The 14,715-nt window shown below is 41.9% G+C and overlaps 1 protein-coding gene across 1 annotated transcript in view; it reads left to right on the plus strand.

Moving 5' to 3' along the window:
* Nucleotides 1-14,715, plus strand: part of LOC311239799 (uncharacterized protein) — a 64,397-nt gene that overhangs the window by 25,113 nt on the left and 24,569 nt on the right. The window contains exon 3 of the mRNA XM_084328245.1: nt 14,399-14,552. Within this exon, the coding sequence (XP_084184371.1) occupies nt 14,399-14,552 (154 nt within the window). The remainder of the gene's footprint in view (nt 1-14,398; nt 14,553-14,715) is intronic.

Here is a 14,715-nt window from a genome sequence, read left to right on the forward strand (position 1 = left end):
ACCTCACTAGCTCCACTTATTATTTCTATATACAGTTATTAGCAACTTTGAAGGCTCATGGAGTCCCATTAAAGATACCACTTGAGCACCACAGATATCACAAATTCTTCTATGAAAGGGAGACATCGAGAGGCTTCGTATCAGACTTTTATCATCACTTACTTACGTCTTCGTATGGAATCCTCCCCCTAGACTCAGTCTGGAGGAGGGATATACCAGACTTGGAAGTAGATTTTGATTGGCAAGAAGTCTGGGCAAACGTTCGACTAGCGTCACGCAACCCGGATCATCAACAGATTAATCTTAATTACATTCATAGGACTTACCTGACTCATAAGATTGAACCGAATGGGGCTTAAACAAGACTCTCTATGCTCCTTGTGTTCAAGGGGTGATATCGGTATATTTATACATATGTACTGGGAATGCCCCCCTGTTAAGATATTCTGGGAAGAAGTAACCACGCAATTATCAGAATTTTTATTTCTGACCATACCTGTACTGCCTTCCGTATTGTTGTTGAATGATGTTTCTCAATTAGCAGCCACCATACAGCTAAAGACTAGAGACTAATTTTGTCCGGTCTTACGGCTGCTAAAAAGCTGATGGCATCACGCTGGATTCAACTGGATAAAATGTGCCTGAAGGTATGGGTTCTTACTTATCTCGATGTGATTTATCTAGAGATATCTACAGCAAGAATTTTAGGTGTCAATGAAGCCAGCATTGCAATCTGGTTAGAAGTGGTGGAGAAAATAAAGGTTAGCATATGAATTGTAATCCTTGGTTAGAAACGAAATAATGGATGGATTATCCAAGGGGGGTCCTGAGGGGGGGGAAGACGAACGAGTAAGAGCATATGTATGTATTGTATTGCAAGTAGGGATGCTCGATATTGGCTTTTTTACCGATACCGATATTCCGATATTGTCCAACTCTTAATTTCGATACCGATACCGATACCGATATCAACCGATACCGATATATGCAGGGTTTCCCCCCAAAAAAACGGAATAATTTCAGGTAATTAATAATTTCACTGGATGCATTCAAAAGGCTTTCTAAATGTAAGCATTATCTGTGCAAAATATGATAATTAAAAAAGTAAAAATTAACATTACATATCTCTTGTTGTTGAATTAAACCAACATGCATACTTTTGACAATAAATAAAATAAGAATTGTTTCTTACTTGCTTGCCTGGGTAAAAAAAAATATTGTTTTTTTTTTGTTTTTTTCCGATACCGATATTTTCCGATATCACATTTTACTGCCGATATCGGCCGATAATATCGGTCGGCCGATAATATCGGACATCCCTAATTGCAAGTATTATGTATATATCTCGTAAACTATATCTATATTGATTCAAATATTGGAATGTATAATCCTGTGATTTATTGTGGATATTTACTGTTAATGCTTGTGTGTCTAGTTTTATGTCATGTCAAAAAAAACAACACATTGCGTTCTGTCATATTGCGTGATATCAATCTAAATGCGGTGTATTGGTTAGTTTTGACGTGTGTAGCGTCTTCAGGGTTTGCACAAGGTCCTTGAAGTGCTTAAAGTGCTTGATTTCTTTTACCAAAAAAAGTCGAGGCATGTAATTCCTTAAACGGCAATTTTCTTTAACAAGGTGAAAAATGAAATTCAAGGACTTCCGGTTTGACCGCGGAAGAGCATGGCAGCCTAACTCACGAGCTCCCCGACAGCAAAATGATATAGCCCCGGAAAACATTTATTAACAACACCAGGGTATATATTTAATAGGGATGAAAGAAGGGGCTATCACAAGACGTAGGGCGAACACGATTACAACTGAAAAAGACGACGGAATAGCAGAGAATGGCAATACAACGGGAGGAAAAGATGGCGACGATGACTCTGAACGAGAGGCCACACTGATGAACGTCTACAAGGAGCTCAAAGAGTTCAGAAGAGATAATGAGCGTCAATTTCGGGAAATAAAAAATGAGATGAACAAAATGAACAGACTCGGTGAAGCGGAGGGGAGAATCGGAGATAATGAAAATGTGCTTGATGCGGCAACGGTTTTAATCAAGAAGCTAATGCAGAGGCAGGCTGACATGGAGGCTAAACTGCTCGACCAGGAGGGCAGAACGAGGAGGGAGAACCTACGGGTCTACGGTATCCCAGAGGAGAAAGAGGGAAAAGACATGCACGGATTTCTAGACGGCCTGTTTAAGGACGCACTTGGCCTGCCTCATGACATGGACCTTCGTATCGAACGAGCACACCGGGCGTTAGCCCCAAGGCCTAACAACCCGCAGCTGAAGCCACGGTCAATCGTATTAAGTTTGGGAGCTACAAAATGAAGGAAGAGATAATACGCCGGACGTGGCAGAAGAAAAACGTCTCATGTGACAATGAACGCTTCTATGTCGACCATGATTTCCCCACTGAAATACTAAAGAAGCGAGGAGAATATGCCGAAGCCAAGAGAATAATGGAGAAGAATCTCAAGTTCCAGACACCGTATCCTGCGAAAATGAGGGTATCGAAGATGGCACCCGCCTATACCAGAACGCAGCGGAGGCGACGGCGGATATAGCAAGACGTCCACTGGATACCAGATCACCGTGGTGAACCCTACTGCCGACCCAGATCGAGAGGAGATACTGCGGCTGTCTACCTGGCAGACAGTGGGAAGACAACGGGACCTACATATAGACTACAGTGTGAGCCATACGTTACATTAGGGTATACAAAATAGTAGGGGCACAGTTTTGGGCAACCTGCCTTGTGCCAATTGCACTCCTCTGTTAGACGAGGGGGACCAAAGTTCACGGGTGAGTATCGATCTCACCCTCGGTACAATTGTTCTATCTGGGGTCCTATCGAACGTAGCTTGGGTAAATGTGGGGGGGGGGGGAATGTATTTGTTATATGTTCCTTTTTATTTCATCATATACTATGTTGTTGTATATATATCATCACAGTCTCAGGTCCTAGATATGGAAATATGGGATATAGCGCCCCAGACATAGAAGCATTACGTGCTGGATTGCACAGGGGAGATACATTACAAGGGATATGGGGCTGATTAAAATAGTATCGTGGAATATAGACGGATGTCATCATCCCATTAAGAGAAAAAAAAGTACTGACGTTCTTGAAACAAAAAAAGACGGATATTGCACTAATTCAAGAATCACACCTGAATGAGGAAGAGTCGGCCAAGCTTAAGAGGGTCTGGGTGGGACAAATATTCTATAGTACGTTCTCTTCTAGGAAGAGGGGGGTGGCAATATTAGTGAGAAAAAACATAGACGTTAAGGTGCACAACAGTTTCTCGCATGATGGGGGGAGATGGGTTATATTGGATGCAGATTTGGAGGGACAGAGAACTACATTAGCTAATATATATGCGCCCAACGTGTAGTCCTCAGACTTTTTTCATGAAGTATGTGAGGTGATTAGGAAGATAGGGAATAGCAATGTAATCATAGGGGGGGACTTCAACCTGGTTGGAAACACCTTGCTGGACAAATCATCTCAACCCAGGACCGCTGACAACGCAGGGAGACTGGCGGTCGGTCGGTGTACTGGTAGATGAATTGGGTCTAGTGGATATCTGGAGGGTTCTGAACCCACAGGAAAGAGACTACACGTTTTACTCTCACCCACATGCCTCATACTCTAGAATAGACTATTTCCTGATCTCTAACACGCTGGTAGAACAAGTAGCAGATAGTAGGATAGGGAACATTGTAATATCTGATCATGCTCCAGTTGAGTTGGTAATCACATCCATAGAGGAGGGGCAGCGGTCCCTGAGATGGCGATTCAATAACCTAATGTTGAATGATGAAGTGTCATGTGCATACATTAGAACTATATTTAAGGAATTCTGGGAACTTAATGAAGGGTCAATAGATGATAGTGGCATAATGTGGGACACATGTAAATAGGGCTGGGCGATATGGCCTAAATATGATATCACGATATTTTCTGACCTTTCGGCGATACACGATACACATCACGATGTTTTTCCTTTTTTCCCCAAACAATTCATTATGAGGCTTACCAAGACAGTATTTGAGTTTGCAAGCGAACATTAAAGACAAAAGACTCATGCATTTAGCATTTTTATATTATATATTAGATTTAGATTATTGGATTCTTGGATTATATATTTAGCATTTTAGCCTTTCGTTTTTTAGATTATATATTAGATTAGATTTAGATGAATAGATTACATATTGTAACTATTTATTTATTTACATGTATGTATACATTTATTATTTGAACGGCTTAAGGCTATATCTGTACTTGGTGTTTGTTTGTTGTGTTGCATACTTGAAATAAACTTCAATCAAATCAAACCCCCCCTCCCTTAAAAACAAAAACCTGTGTTTAACCTAGCCATCTATAAAACATCATGCTAAAACTGTGAAACAAATGTCCTACTCCCCTAAAGAAAGAAATACATAGCAATTAGCAAACATGACTCAGTTATCCAATAGTGCTGCTGCTTTTTATTTTGTTAAAATATTTTAGTTAATAAGACTAAAAGACTACAATATATATGACTACAAGGGCCAGAAGCCGACTTCATGACGGCTTCCTGTCCTCTCATTCCATTTCCGGTTTTCCGGTTAACGTTACATTTTCAACAACAGATTGCTGCTAATTAAACACTTCATGGAAACGGAGTAACGTTAACGTTATGTCGAGTTCATACGTGTAGTGTAGTATGAACTCGACATAACGTTAACATTACTCTGTGTCCACTGTTGCTGCCACTGTTGCGTCGCAGATGGATGGTACACTCTGTTAGCTCCGTAGCTAATCCGCTCATAGACTAATTTACCGATAGCAGTACCGTTAACGTCGGAGCTTACTCCTGGGTTTCAGGGGGCATCCCTAGCACCGAGCCACCGCCTCTCTGTCTCTGGCTAGGTGTGTGCGCTTGCGTGCGTGTATGTGTGTGTAGATGACGTAATTTGGGCAAGTGTGTGTGTGACTGACTTATTTTTTCTGCGAGAGGGAGAGGCGAGAGGGAGAGGAAAGCATTTAGCACTGCGCTTGTAAGTCTCATCTCAGCCGCGGCGGCCTCTAACGCGAGGGCAAAACATCACGATATCCATGATACGTTTAAAAAGTGTATCGTTAATGAACTGTACCCGATATTTATATAATATCGTCATATCGCCCAGCCCTACATGTAAAGCATACATGAGAGGACGACTCATACAATACAGTGCAATACTAAAAAGGGCAGAGAAACAGAAAATGACAGCATTGGACAAAGAAATTAAAGCACTCTCGAAACAGCACAGTCAGAGACCAGACCCAGAAACGTGGAGAAATCTGAACAAATCCAAATATGAATTGAACAACATATACCAAAAAAAGGCTGAATATGCTTTATTTAGGACCAACCAAAGATATTATGAACAAGGGGAGAGAGCGGGTAAAATACTAGCGAATCGGGTTAAACAAATGCAAAATCAAAATATTATATCCTCAACAGTGTTGTGCTAGTTACTGAAAAATAGTAACTCAGTTACTTTACTAGTTACTTCATTTCAAAGTAACTTCGTTACTTTACTAGTTACTTACACCCAAAAGTAATGAGTTACTGTGAAAAGTAACTATTTAGTTATTTAAAAAAAGACAAAAAAAAGATTGCTCCCGAGTCCCATGCCCCAGATACTCAAAATCGGTTGATCAACTTGACAGTTTCCATTCACATCACTGAACTCTGCTAAGCAATGTAGTCTAGATACAAACACAAATCTGACACAAACAAATGTTGTCCCGAGTCGATATAATAAGAAGTGCGCCGGTTGAAGGAACAGCCTTGATGTCGCCGGAGCGTTTCATTGCAACGTTGTTTAAGATATCAATCAAAGCATTGCAACGTTAGAATAGTTAGGATATCAATTGTGCATGAAAGGACTATATTTATATTGTTTGATTAGTATTATGAGATTCCCTGGCAGATTTCGTACAGTCAAAATCCGTTGATCAACTTGAGTTTCAGTGAACACATTGCACTCACCAAAGTCTGCGGTGGTCGAGATGTAACGTTAGTCCAGCTGACTCCAGCAGCCCCTCAAACATGTTCTTTATCTCGTTTCCATGTTGTATATTAATTATCTCTCCAAGTAGTTGCTAAATGGTTTGTTAGTTCGTTACTGCGTTCTTTTTATGTAGATTCATAGCGAGCGTCCTCCTGACTCCGTTTGATTTCGCCTGCGTTTGTTTTGTTTACTATAGAGAGCGTCTATTACTTTCCGTAGCCGCATTTCTGGTTTCCGCATTTCTGATTGGCCAGTGGCCACTGACTGACGCTCTCTGGTCAGAGAACGTCAGTCAGTGGCCAATCAGAAATGCGGAAACCAGAAATGCGGCTACGGAAAGTAATAGACGCTCTCTATAGTAAACAAAACAAACGCAGGCGAAATCAAACAGGAGTCAGGAGGACGCTCGCTATGAATCTACATAAAAAGAACGCAGTAACGAACTAACAAACCATTTAGTAACGGTAACAGCGTTACTGAATTTAAAAAGTAATGCGTTAGAGTACTAGTTACGGCAAAAAGTAACTTCGTTACTGTACCGCGTTAGTCCCAACACTGATCCTCAATTTATAATAAGGATGACAAAATTATTACAGACAAAAAGGAAATTAACAATGTTTTCAGGTGCTTTTACCAGGATTTATATACCCCACAGGCGGCGGTGGATCAGGTAAAAATGGACGCGTTCTTCAACAAGATTGAATTACGATCGTTATCGAAACGACAAATAAAGTCAATGGAGGGGGATGTCTCGATAGAGGAAATACACGCGGCAATCAATAGCCTTAAATTAGGTAAAGCGCCAGGAGACAATGGGTTTACTCCCGATTTCTACAAACAATTCAGTGATATAATCTCTCCAAGACTATTGAAAGTATATCAAGATTCACTGTTAAAAGGGAGCTTGCCCACTAGCTTGAGATCGGCCACTATTACGTTACTACAGAAAAAGGGCAAAGACCCTCAATACTGTGGGAACTATAGGCCTATATCCCTAAGCAATTTGGAAGAAAAAGTATTAGCAAAAATACTAGCAAATAGAATAGAAGATGTACTACCAAGTTTGGTACACTCAGACCAAGTGGGTTTCGTGAAGGGGAGAAACTCGGCTGATAATATTCGCAGACTCCTACACATAATGTGGAAGGTTAGGAATGATGTAGAGCCTACAGTGGCCTTCTCATTGGACGCCGAAAAGGCCTTTGATAAGGTGGAATTTGCATTCTTATTTCACACGCTAGAGCGCTTCGGATTCGGACTATCGTTTACTGGGTGGGTAAAGCTGTTGTACACAAATCCGATGGCTTCTGTCTTGACTAACGGGATCGTATCCTCCAGTGGCGGCTCTACCACTAGGGGCGCTAGGGCGCCGACCCACCTGCTGGCCAGCTGCTGTTAAATCGGAGAAGAAGACAATAAAACTTTTTCGTTTTTGTGTTTTATAGCCCTATAAATAATATAAACATGTTTAAAATTAATAATATTTACTCATTTTAAGTGTTTGTATTTCCAATGCACAATATAACGTTATCTAAATTAAAAAAACATCGTTTTCCAGAGCAGGAAGTGACATCACGTTTTTTTTTTTTTTTTTTTCTCGGCCCGGGCTATACGCGATAGCGCTCTGAGTGCGCGTCACAGTTTGATCGCTGTCTCCGTCACAGCCAATCAGTGCATACGGCGTTGTGCGTTGAAATATGACTATTATGTTGGAATCCGAGCGCGATTTGAAGCGGTCTAGAAAGCAGCGTGAACTTCCGTGAGAATTTCCATAGCCGCATTTCGCGGAGACGCTCTCTGATTGGCCGACGCCAGTATTTTTTTCCTTGGCAGAATTTCACAGAGACGATCTCTGATTGGCCGAATCCAATTTCTAATGTTCCAATTCTAGCTTCTAGCTTGGTTCCTGGTACTAGGACTGTTGTTTGTCTTAGAGCGTGCCGTGCCGTGACTGCAAGTTCTTTAGACTGTTAAGCTTAGGCACTCTTTCAAAGTTGGTTAAGGTTAGAGTTTGTCTTAGAGCATGGCGATAGAACGCCAGGTAGTTTGCAGTCTGTTCGAGCGGAAATGGACAAAGGAATGTACTTGTTGAGTGTTGTGCTAACGTCGACGAGCTCAGCTGAGCTAACACTTGGCTAACAAGCTATATGGCGGATTATACACGTTTCCTGCCCTGGACGTTTCAACTAAACAGTGAGTCTCTCTCTCTCTCTCTCTAACGTTAGTAGTACTAGGCTGGTGCGGGCTAACTGGCTATCGTTCTGGCAGCTAACGTTAGTAGTACTAGACTGGTGCGGGCTAACTGGCTATCGTTCTGGGAGCTAACGTTAGTAGTACTACTAGACTGGTGCGGGCTAACTGGCTATCGTTCTGGGAGCTAACGTTAGTAGTACTACTAGACTGGTGCGGGCTAACTGGCTATCGTTCTGGGAGCTAACATTAGTAGTACTACTAGGCTGGTGCGGGCTAACTGGCTATCGTTCTGGGAGCTAACGTTAGTAGTACTAGGCTGGTGCGGGCTAACTGGCTATCGTTCTGGCAGCTAACGTTAGTAGTACTAGACTGGTGCGGGCTAACTGGCTATCGTTCTGGGAGCTAACGTTAGTAGTACTAGGCTATCGTTCCGTGATTTGTTTACTTGGTAACACGGGTTGCTAAGGAATTTAGGTTCGAGGTTGAAGAAATCTCTCTCTCTCTCTCTCTCTCTCTCTCTGCTTAACGTTAACGTTTGTAAATAGTTTTTTTAGGAGCAGTACTACTGCTGGCCATTCATGAAGCGAGACATTGCTGATTGTTTATTTATCGATGGCTCATTGATTTAACTACTGCAGCTCTCTCGGATTGAAAATACGTGGATTATGGCTTGTTCAATATCGTCTATGTTTGAATGAATGAATGAATGAGAACTTTATTAACAGATTGCAGAATGGGTACAATACAGTAGGGCTCAATACACACAATTGTTAAGGGGATGCAGACCAGAGAAAGACGTTTGTCTTGTTTACATCAGGGTCCCAGATTTTCGATTCATATCGATAGTTTAATAGCTAGCCTTGGCTCGTTTAACAATATGCAAAATATGTGTACAGCCCTGTACTCATACTGAAGTTATTCTTGGTATATAATAGGTCTGATTGTGTAACGAATCGATTCCACGTCGCGCTGTGTGTGAGAGAGAGAAGGAGAGAGGGAGAGATCTGCCTGTGTTTGTAGACGGGCGAGTTTTGGTTCTAACTTTTCTATTTATATATTGTGTTTCAAGTTGTGAATTAGAGTCTAGACTATACTTTATTTGACTGGTTGTGTGTTGTTGTAGTAACAGCTGAGCGACTCGTTCATAAGAGCCGATTCATTGCCGTGAGCGTGAGTCGAATCGCTCACGTCTTGCCATGAGTGTTGCGTGGTACTGTACTGTACATGTTTGCATTTTGCAAAATGTTTGGTATAGCGCCCCTAGTGGCGAAGTACCCACCGGCCGCCACTGGTATCCTCGCCCTTTAACCTAGGACGGGGGACGAGGCAAGGTTCTCCGCTTTCTCCCCAAATGTTCGCGCTTTTCCTCGAACCACTTGCTATCGCACTAAGGACTAACCAAGACATCAAAGGGGTAATAGCGGGACAGGTGGAACATAAACTGTTTTTATATGCGGATGATATCTTATTGGTATCCAGCAATCCCCAAACAGCAGCTGGGGTCATTGGAACTGTTATCGAGTCCTTCTCGGAAATATCTGGATACACAATCAACTGGAGCAAGTCAGAAGCAATGCCTCTCTCTAAGTGCTGTCCCCCTGCTATTAGGAGGGGATGGCAGTACAGGTGGATGCCGCCAGGGTTGATATATCTAGGAATAAAGCTGATCCCAGGTCTGAAAGAGATAGTACAAGCCAATATTGCCCCTATAATCGAACACGTTAGTGCTCTGACCCAGAATTGGGCCAAGATGAATATGTCCCTCCTTGGGAAGGTAAACTTAGTAAAAATGATATTGGCTCCCAAATTAAATTATATCTTATATATGCTGCCGCTGACCCTCCCGACTCAGTTACTCAAACAGTATGACAAGGTAATTAATGTATATTTGTGGGGGGGGCAAAAGGCCGCTATTTGGTCGGGCCAAAATGTATGCAGCAAAGGAAGATGGCGGCTTATCCCTGCCTAAGCTAGACTGGTATCACTACGCGTTCTCACTCTCCCAGCTCTCCAAATTGAATCACTCGACTGAGGAGGCACCTGCTTGGGTCAAGATGGAGGAGGAAATGGTATATCCCTCATCTCTGGAATCCTTCCTGACACAATCAGACAGACTTATACCTTTTAAGAACCCTCTAATGGCGTTTGCCAGGGAAACTTGGAATCAGTCGCACAGGCTGACTAGTGATAGCCCATATCTAACTACAAGAGCCTCTATATGGTATAATAAAAAACTAAAGACTGGTAAGAAATCAGTCATATGGGACGACTGGATTAAAAGGGGGATACATGTACTAGGTGATATAGCCGGGGAAGATGGGATATTACCTTTTGAGGATATTAGAAAGGACTTTGGTATAGATAATAAAAACTTCTATAAATTCCTACAGATTAGACATTGTATATCGTCATCAATGGGAGGGCCAAAATGTGGCCCGATTACTGCAATTCAAGAAATATTTTATAAAGGATGGCGTAGGAAAGGCGGTGCGTCAAGATTCTATGATGTTATAAGGGAACACAATCCACCCAAGTTGGCGGGTCTGAGGTTGAGCTGGGAGAACGATGTACGTGAGGATATTACTGAGGAAATATGAGAAGCTGGTGTCCAAATGGGGTAAATTCTCGCGGGAAGCACAATCACAATGTATCTTTTACAACGTTTTAAACAGAAGCTATTGGACGCCTAGTAAACTGGCCAAACTAAAATTAAAGGAAAACTCAAACATTTTGGGAAATTAGCTTATTTAACATCTTCCCTGGAGTTAGACAAGAAGATACATAACTTTTTTGTCTCTGTGCGTGCATTTAGCTTAGGGAACAGTCCGTTAGCATAGCTTAGCTTCATCACTGGAAGTGAGGCAGATCCGGAGCCTTACAGTGTATAGTTTGATTGATTGATTGAAAAGTGTATTAACAGATTGCAGAATACACTCCAAATACAACTCCAAAACGTTCATGTAAACATGTTGTGACCTGTGTATTCACCACGTGGAGAAATAAAAAATAATTGAATTAGACAATTACGTTTTATAAGCAAATATACTCGGAACAATTTTTTTGCCCAACCACTGCTCTCTGAGCGCAGCCAGTGATTTCAACGTGACGCTGTTGATTGTTACATTCTCATTCATTCAAAAGATCCGAACCGATTGAAGTTTATGGATACCATGACTTGAAATCCTCTTACCTTGACGATTTAAAAGCCTCCCCAATTTAGAAAACAGTAATCCAAGCTCTGGTATATTGTTATACCGGACGCTCTGAGCTAACCGGAGCTAACACAGATCAGGATCGTAAAGCATATATAATGACTTCCTTTCTGGGGTGTCAAAATAAAAGTGCGACGTTTATAGCAGCGGAAAACGTTTATTTTGTACATTATCTAACGTTAACATGAACCTAAACTAAAGTTAAAACGTTTTATTTCTCCACGTGGTGAATACACAGGTCACAACATGTTTACATGAACGTTTTGGAGTTGTATTTGGAGTGTGTTCTGCAATCTGTTAATAAACTTTTCAATCAATCAATCAAACTATACACTGTAAGGCTCCGGATCCACCTCACTTCCAGTGATGAAGCTAAGCTAAGCTGTTCCCTAAGCTAAATGCACGCACAGAGACAAAAAAGGTATGTATCTTCTTGTCTAACTCCAGGGAAGATGTTAAATAAGCTAATTTCCCAAAATGTTGGAGTTTTCCTTTAAGGGACAGTGACATCTGCTGGAGATGTGAGAAGGAGACAGGCACTTTACTACATATGTTATACGAATGTGAGAAAGTCCGGAAAATGTGGGATCAAATTGTGATATTCCTAAGTAAAGTTTTGAATGTAAAGGTGAATAACTCCCCAATGGCATGTGTTTTGGGTATAGTTCCGAAAGAGATTAAACTGCCTAAATACCAGGGAATGTGGTATAGAATGGCCATGATATCAGGGTGTAGAATTGCCTTACGACATTGGAAATCACCCATTGATATTACTTTTAAAGAATGGATGGAACTAATGTTCCGGACAGCATCATATGAAAGGGTAACATATAGAGTCGCAGGGAGAGAGGATATCTTTGCTGAGGTGTGGGACAGTTTTCTACACCTGACTGAACGGTCTGGGGACGAATGATTAAGGTGGGGTTTCAGTATTATCAAAGATTAATGTGAAAAATGGGATTTGACCTGATGGTACCTATACTTTATATTGTATTATGTATGTATATGCATTAGGGTGCATCAAATTGCAATGCAAAAATTTAATCTCAACATATCAATCTGTGTGGGGTTGCATTCTGTTCGGACAAACATAAAAATGATTTGTGCAAAGTTTGGGAAAGATTCGTTGAGATTTAGAGGTAGCACACAGCATGTGAAATATATGAAAATTGGCCTTTTTGGGCGTTTTACTAGATAACATGACAAGGCAATTTCAAAAACGGCAAGAAATAGTTTTTGAGAACAACATTTATTAACCCTAACATTTAAGAACAAAATGTTTGATAACAACATTGAAATAGTCTTTCAAACATGTCTCAAGCATCCTAGAGTCCTAGACCTGGTCCAGCTTGCGCTTGCAGCAGCGAAGATGTGGCCGTGTTGAGCGGTCATGCTCAACTGCCTGTAGCACATTCTGCAGGTGCTCCTCGCTCCTGGCTGCTGCCACAAAGTCTGACGTCAGTTTGACGCCACGCTCGGCACAGTCATTCACAACATTGATGGCGCGTACATTCACTGCACCCATCTGAAATGCTGTACTGGTAACCCAATCCTCTACATCCAGTGAAAGAAACGCGGGGTCGATGTGCAGCAGGTGCATGCCGAACCAGCAGTCTCGGTTGGCAAGGTCAGCCAAGCTGGTGGTCGGCGAGAGGGTTGGAAACTTTGGCTTGCCGAAGCCAGTGCCAAAGCGGAGCTGTGGGGCTTGCATGGATATATCAGCCGGCTTGTGCTCCAATATAGCATTTGCAAGTGCGCGCCGCTCGCCAACTGGCACCTTGGTGCTGAAGAGTGCCAGGGGCAGCATCTCGCCTGACAGGTACCATAGGTGCCGCTTCAGCGCCTTAATCGCTGATGCTGCGATGCCCTCGTCAACAGACTTGTATGCGTACAGGTTGTGGTAGAGTGTAAGGTCATTCCATGCCACATCTACGGCCGCGTCGCAGGTCAACCACCACGTTGCGTAGATGTGTGTGATGAAGTTGGCAAACGCCCGAATCTTCAGCACCTGCTGCTGCGTAGTGATGGTCCCCTGAGGAAGCAAGGCAATGTGCTGCTCCATCAAGGCCAGCTTGAGAGTGTAGAGCAGCTTAGCCATCCACCGTGCCTTGTGCAGTGCTCCCGGTCGTTGGAAGTTAACTGGAGTGTGCTCTGCACTGTCTGCACTCAGATACACAAGACATAGCTGCACGAACTCGCGATAGTCTCCTCGCTTGTAGTCGAGCACTCCTGCAGCGCACACAATTAGTTCAGCACGCAACTTGCCCAGGAACGGTGTTTCGGCATCGCCAGGAATGTAGCGGGCCAATGGGCCGCTGTCCTTGTGTGGCAACAGGTTCCAGTTGTATGTATAGTAATGTTTTTTTTTTTGTAAGTGCTTTTTTAATTTCCATGTCAGTTGTTAATGTGTTTGTATGAGTCTTTTGTATGTTTTGTATGTTACGAAAAAGAAAAAGACAAATCTTGGATGTTGCATATTATGCTGTGGAAAGATGTCTTGTGAATATTGGAAAGATTTGTGCAAAAATATCAATAAAAAAAAATGAAATTCAAATCAACCATTCGCATTGAAAGTTTTTGTTCATCCATGATAAAATTGTTCTGAATCAAGAAATATAATTTTTTTTATCTAAAGTTATAACTAATTGTCGGAAATTGGTTTTAAGCCATAAATATTGGATCCAAATTCTATATAAAAAAATGCATTTAAAAGTGCTTTTAACCCTTTCACTGCGACAATACACAGAAGGTTAACCCTTTCACTGCCACACGACAGCAGGTTAAAACCGTCGGTAGTGTGATGGTAAAGGGTTAACCTTCTCTGGTGTGGCAGTGAAAGGGTTCAAATGAAAAATAATACTTGGAAAAGTACTTGAAAGTCCTTGAATTTCATTTTGCAATGTCTGACTGTGGGAACCCTGCGTCTTGTTGTCCGTGTAGCGGTCCTCTTCGTCCACCATGGCTCAACCTCAACACAACGACTTCATCCTGGGCAGCAAGGCTGACCATACAATCAGCCAAATGAGAGACGACACGCAGGCCTACATTGAGCGACCCGTGGAAACAAAGATGGCTGCCAACGAGATTTTAACAGGCAAGTAATACACAGGGTTCACACAAGGTCCTTTAAGTGCTTGAAATTCAAATCAACCATTCGCATTGAACGTTTTGTTCATCCATTCCATGATAACATTTATCTGAATCAAGAAATATAATTTTTTTAATCTAAAGTGTAACTAATTGTCGGAAATATACAT

The sequence above is a fragment of the Notolepis coatsorum genome, assembly GCF_963971535.1.
Source record: "Notolepis coatsorum genome assembly, chromosome: 14".
Classification (NCBI taxonomy): domain Eukaryota; kingdom Metazoa; phylum Chordata; class Actinopteri; order Aulopiformes; family Paralepididae; genus Notolepis; species Notolepis coatsorum.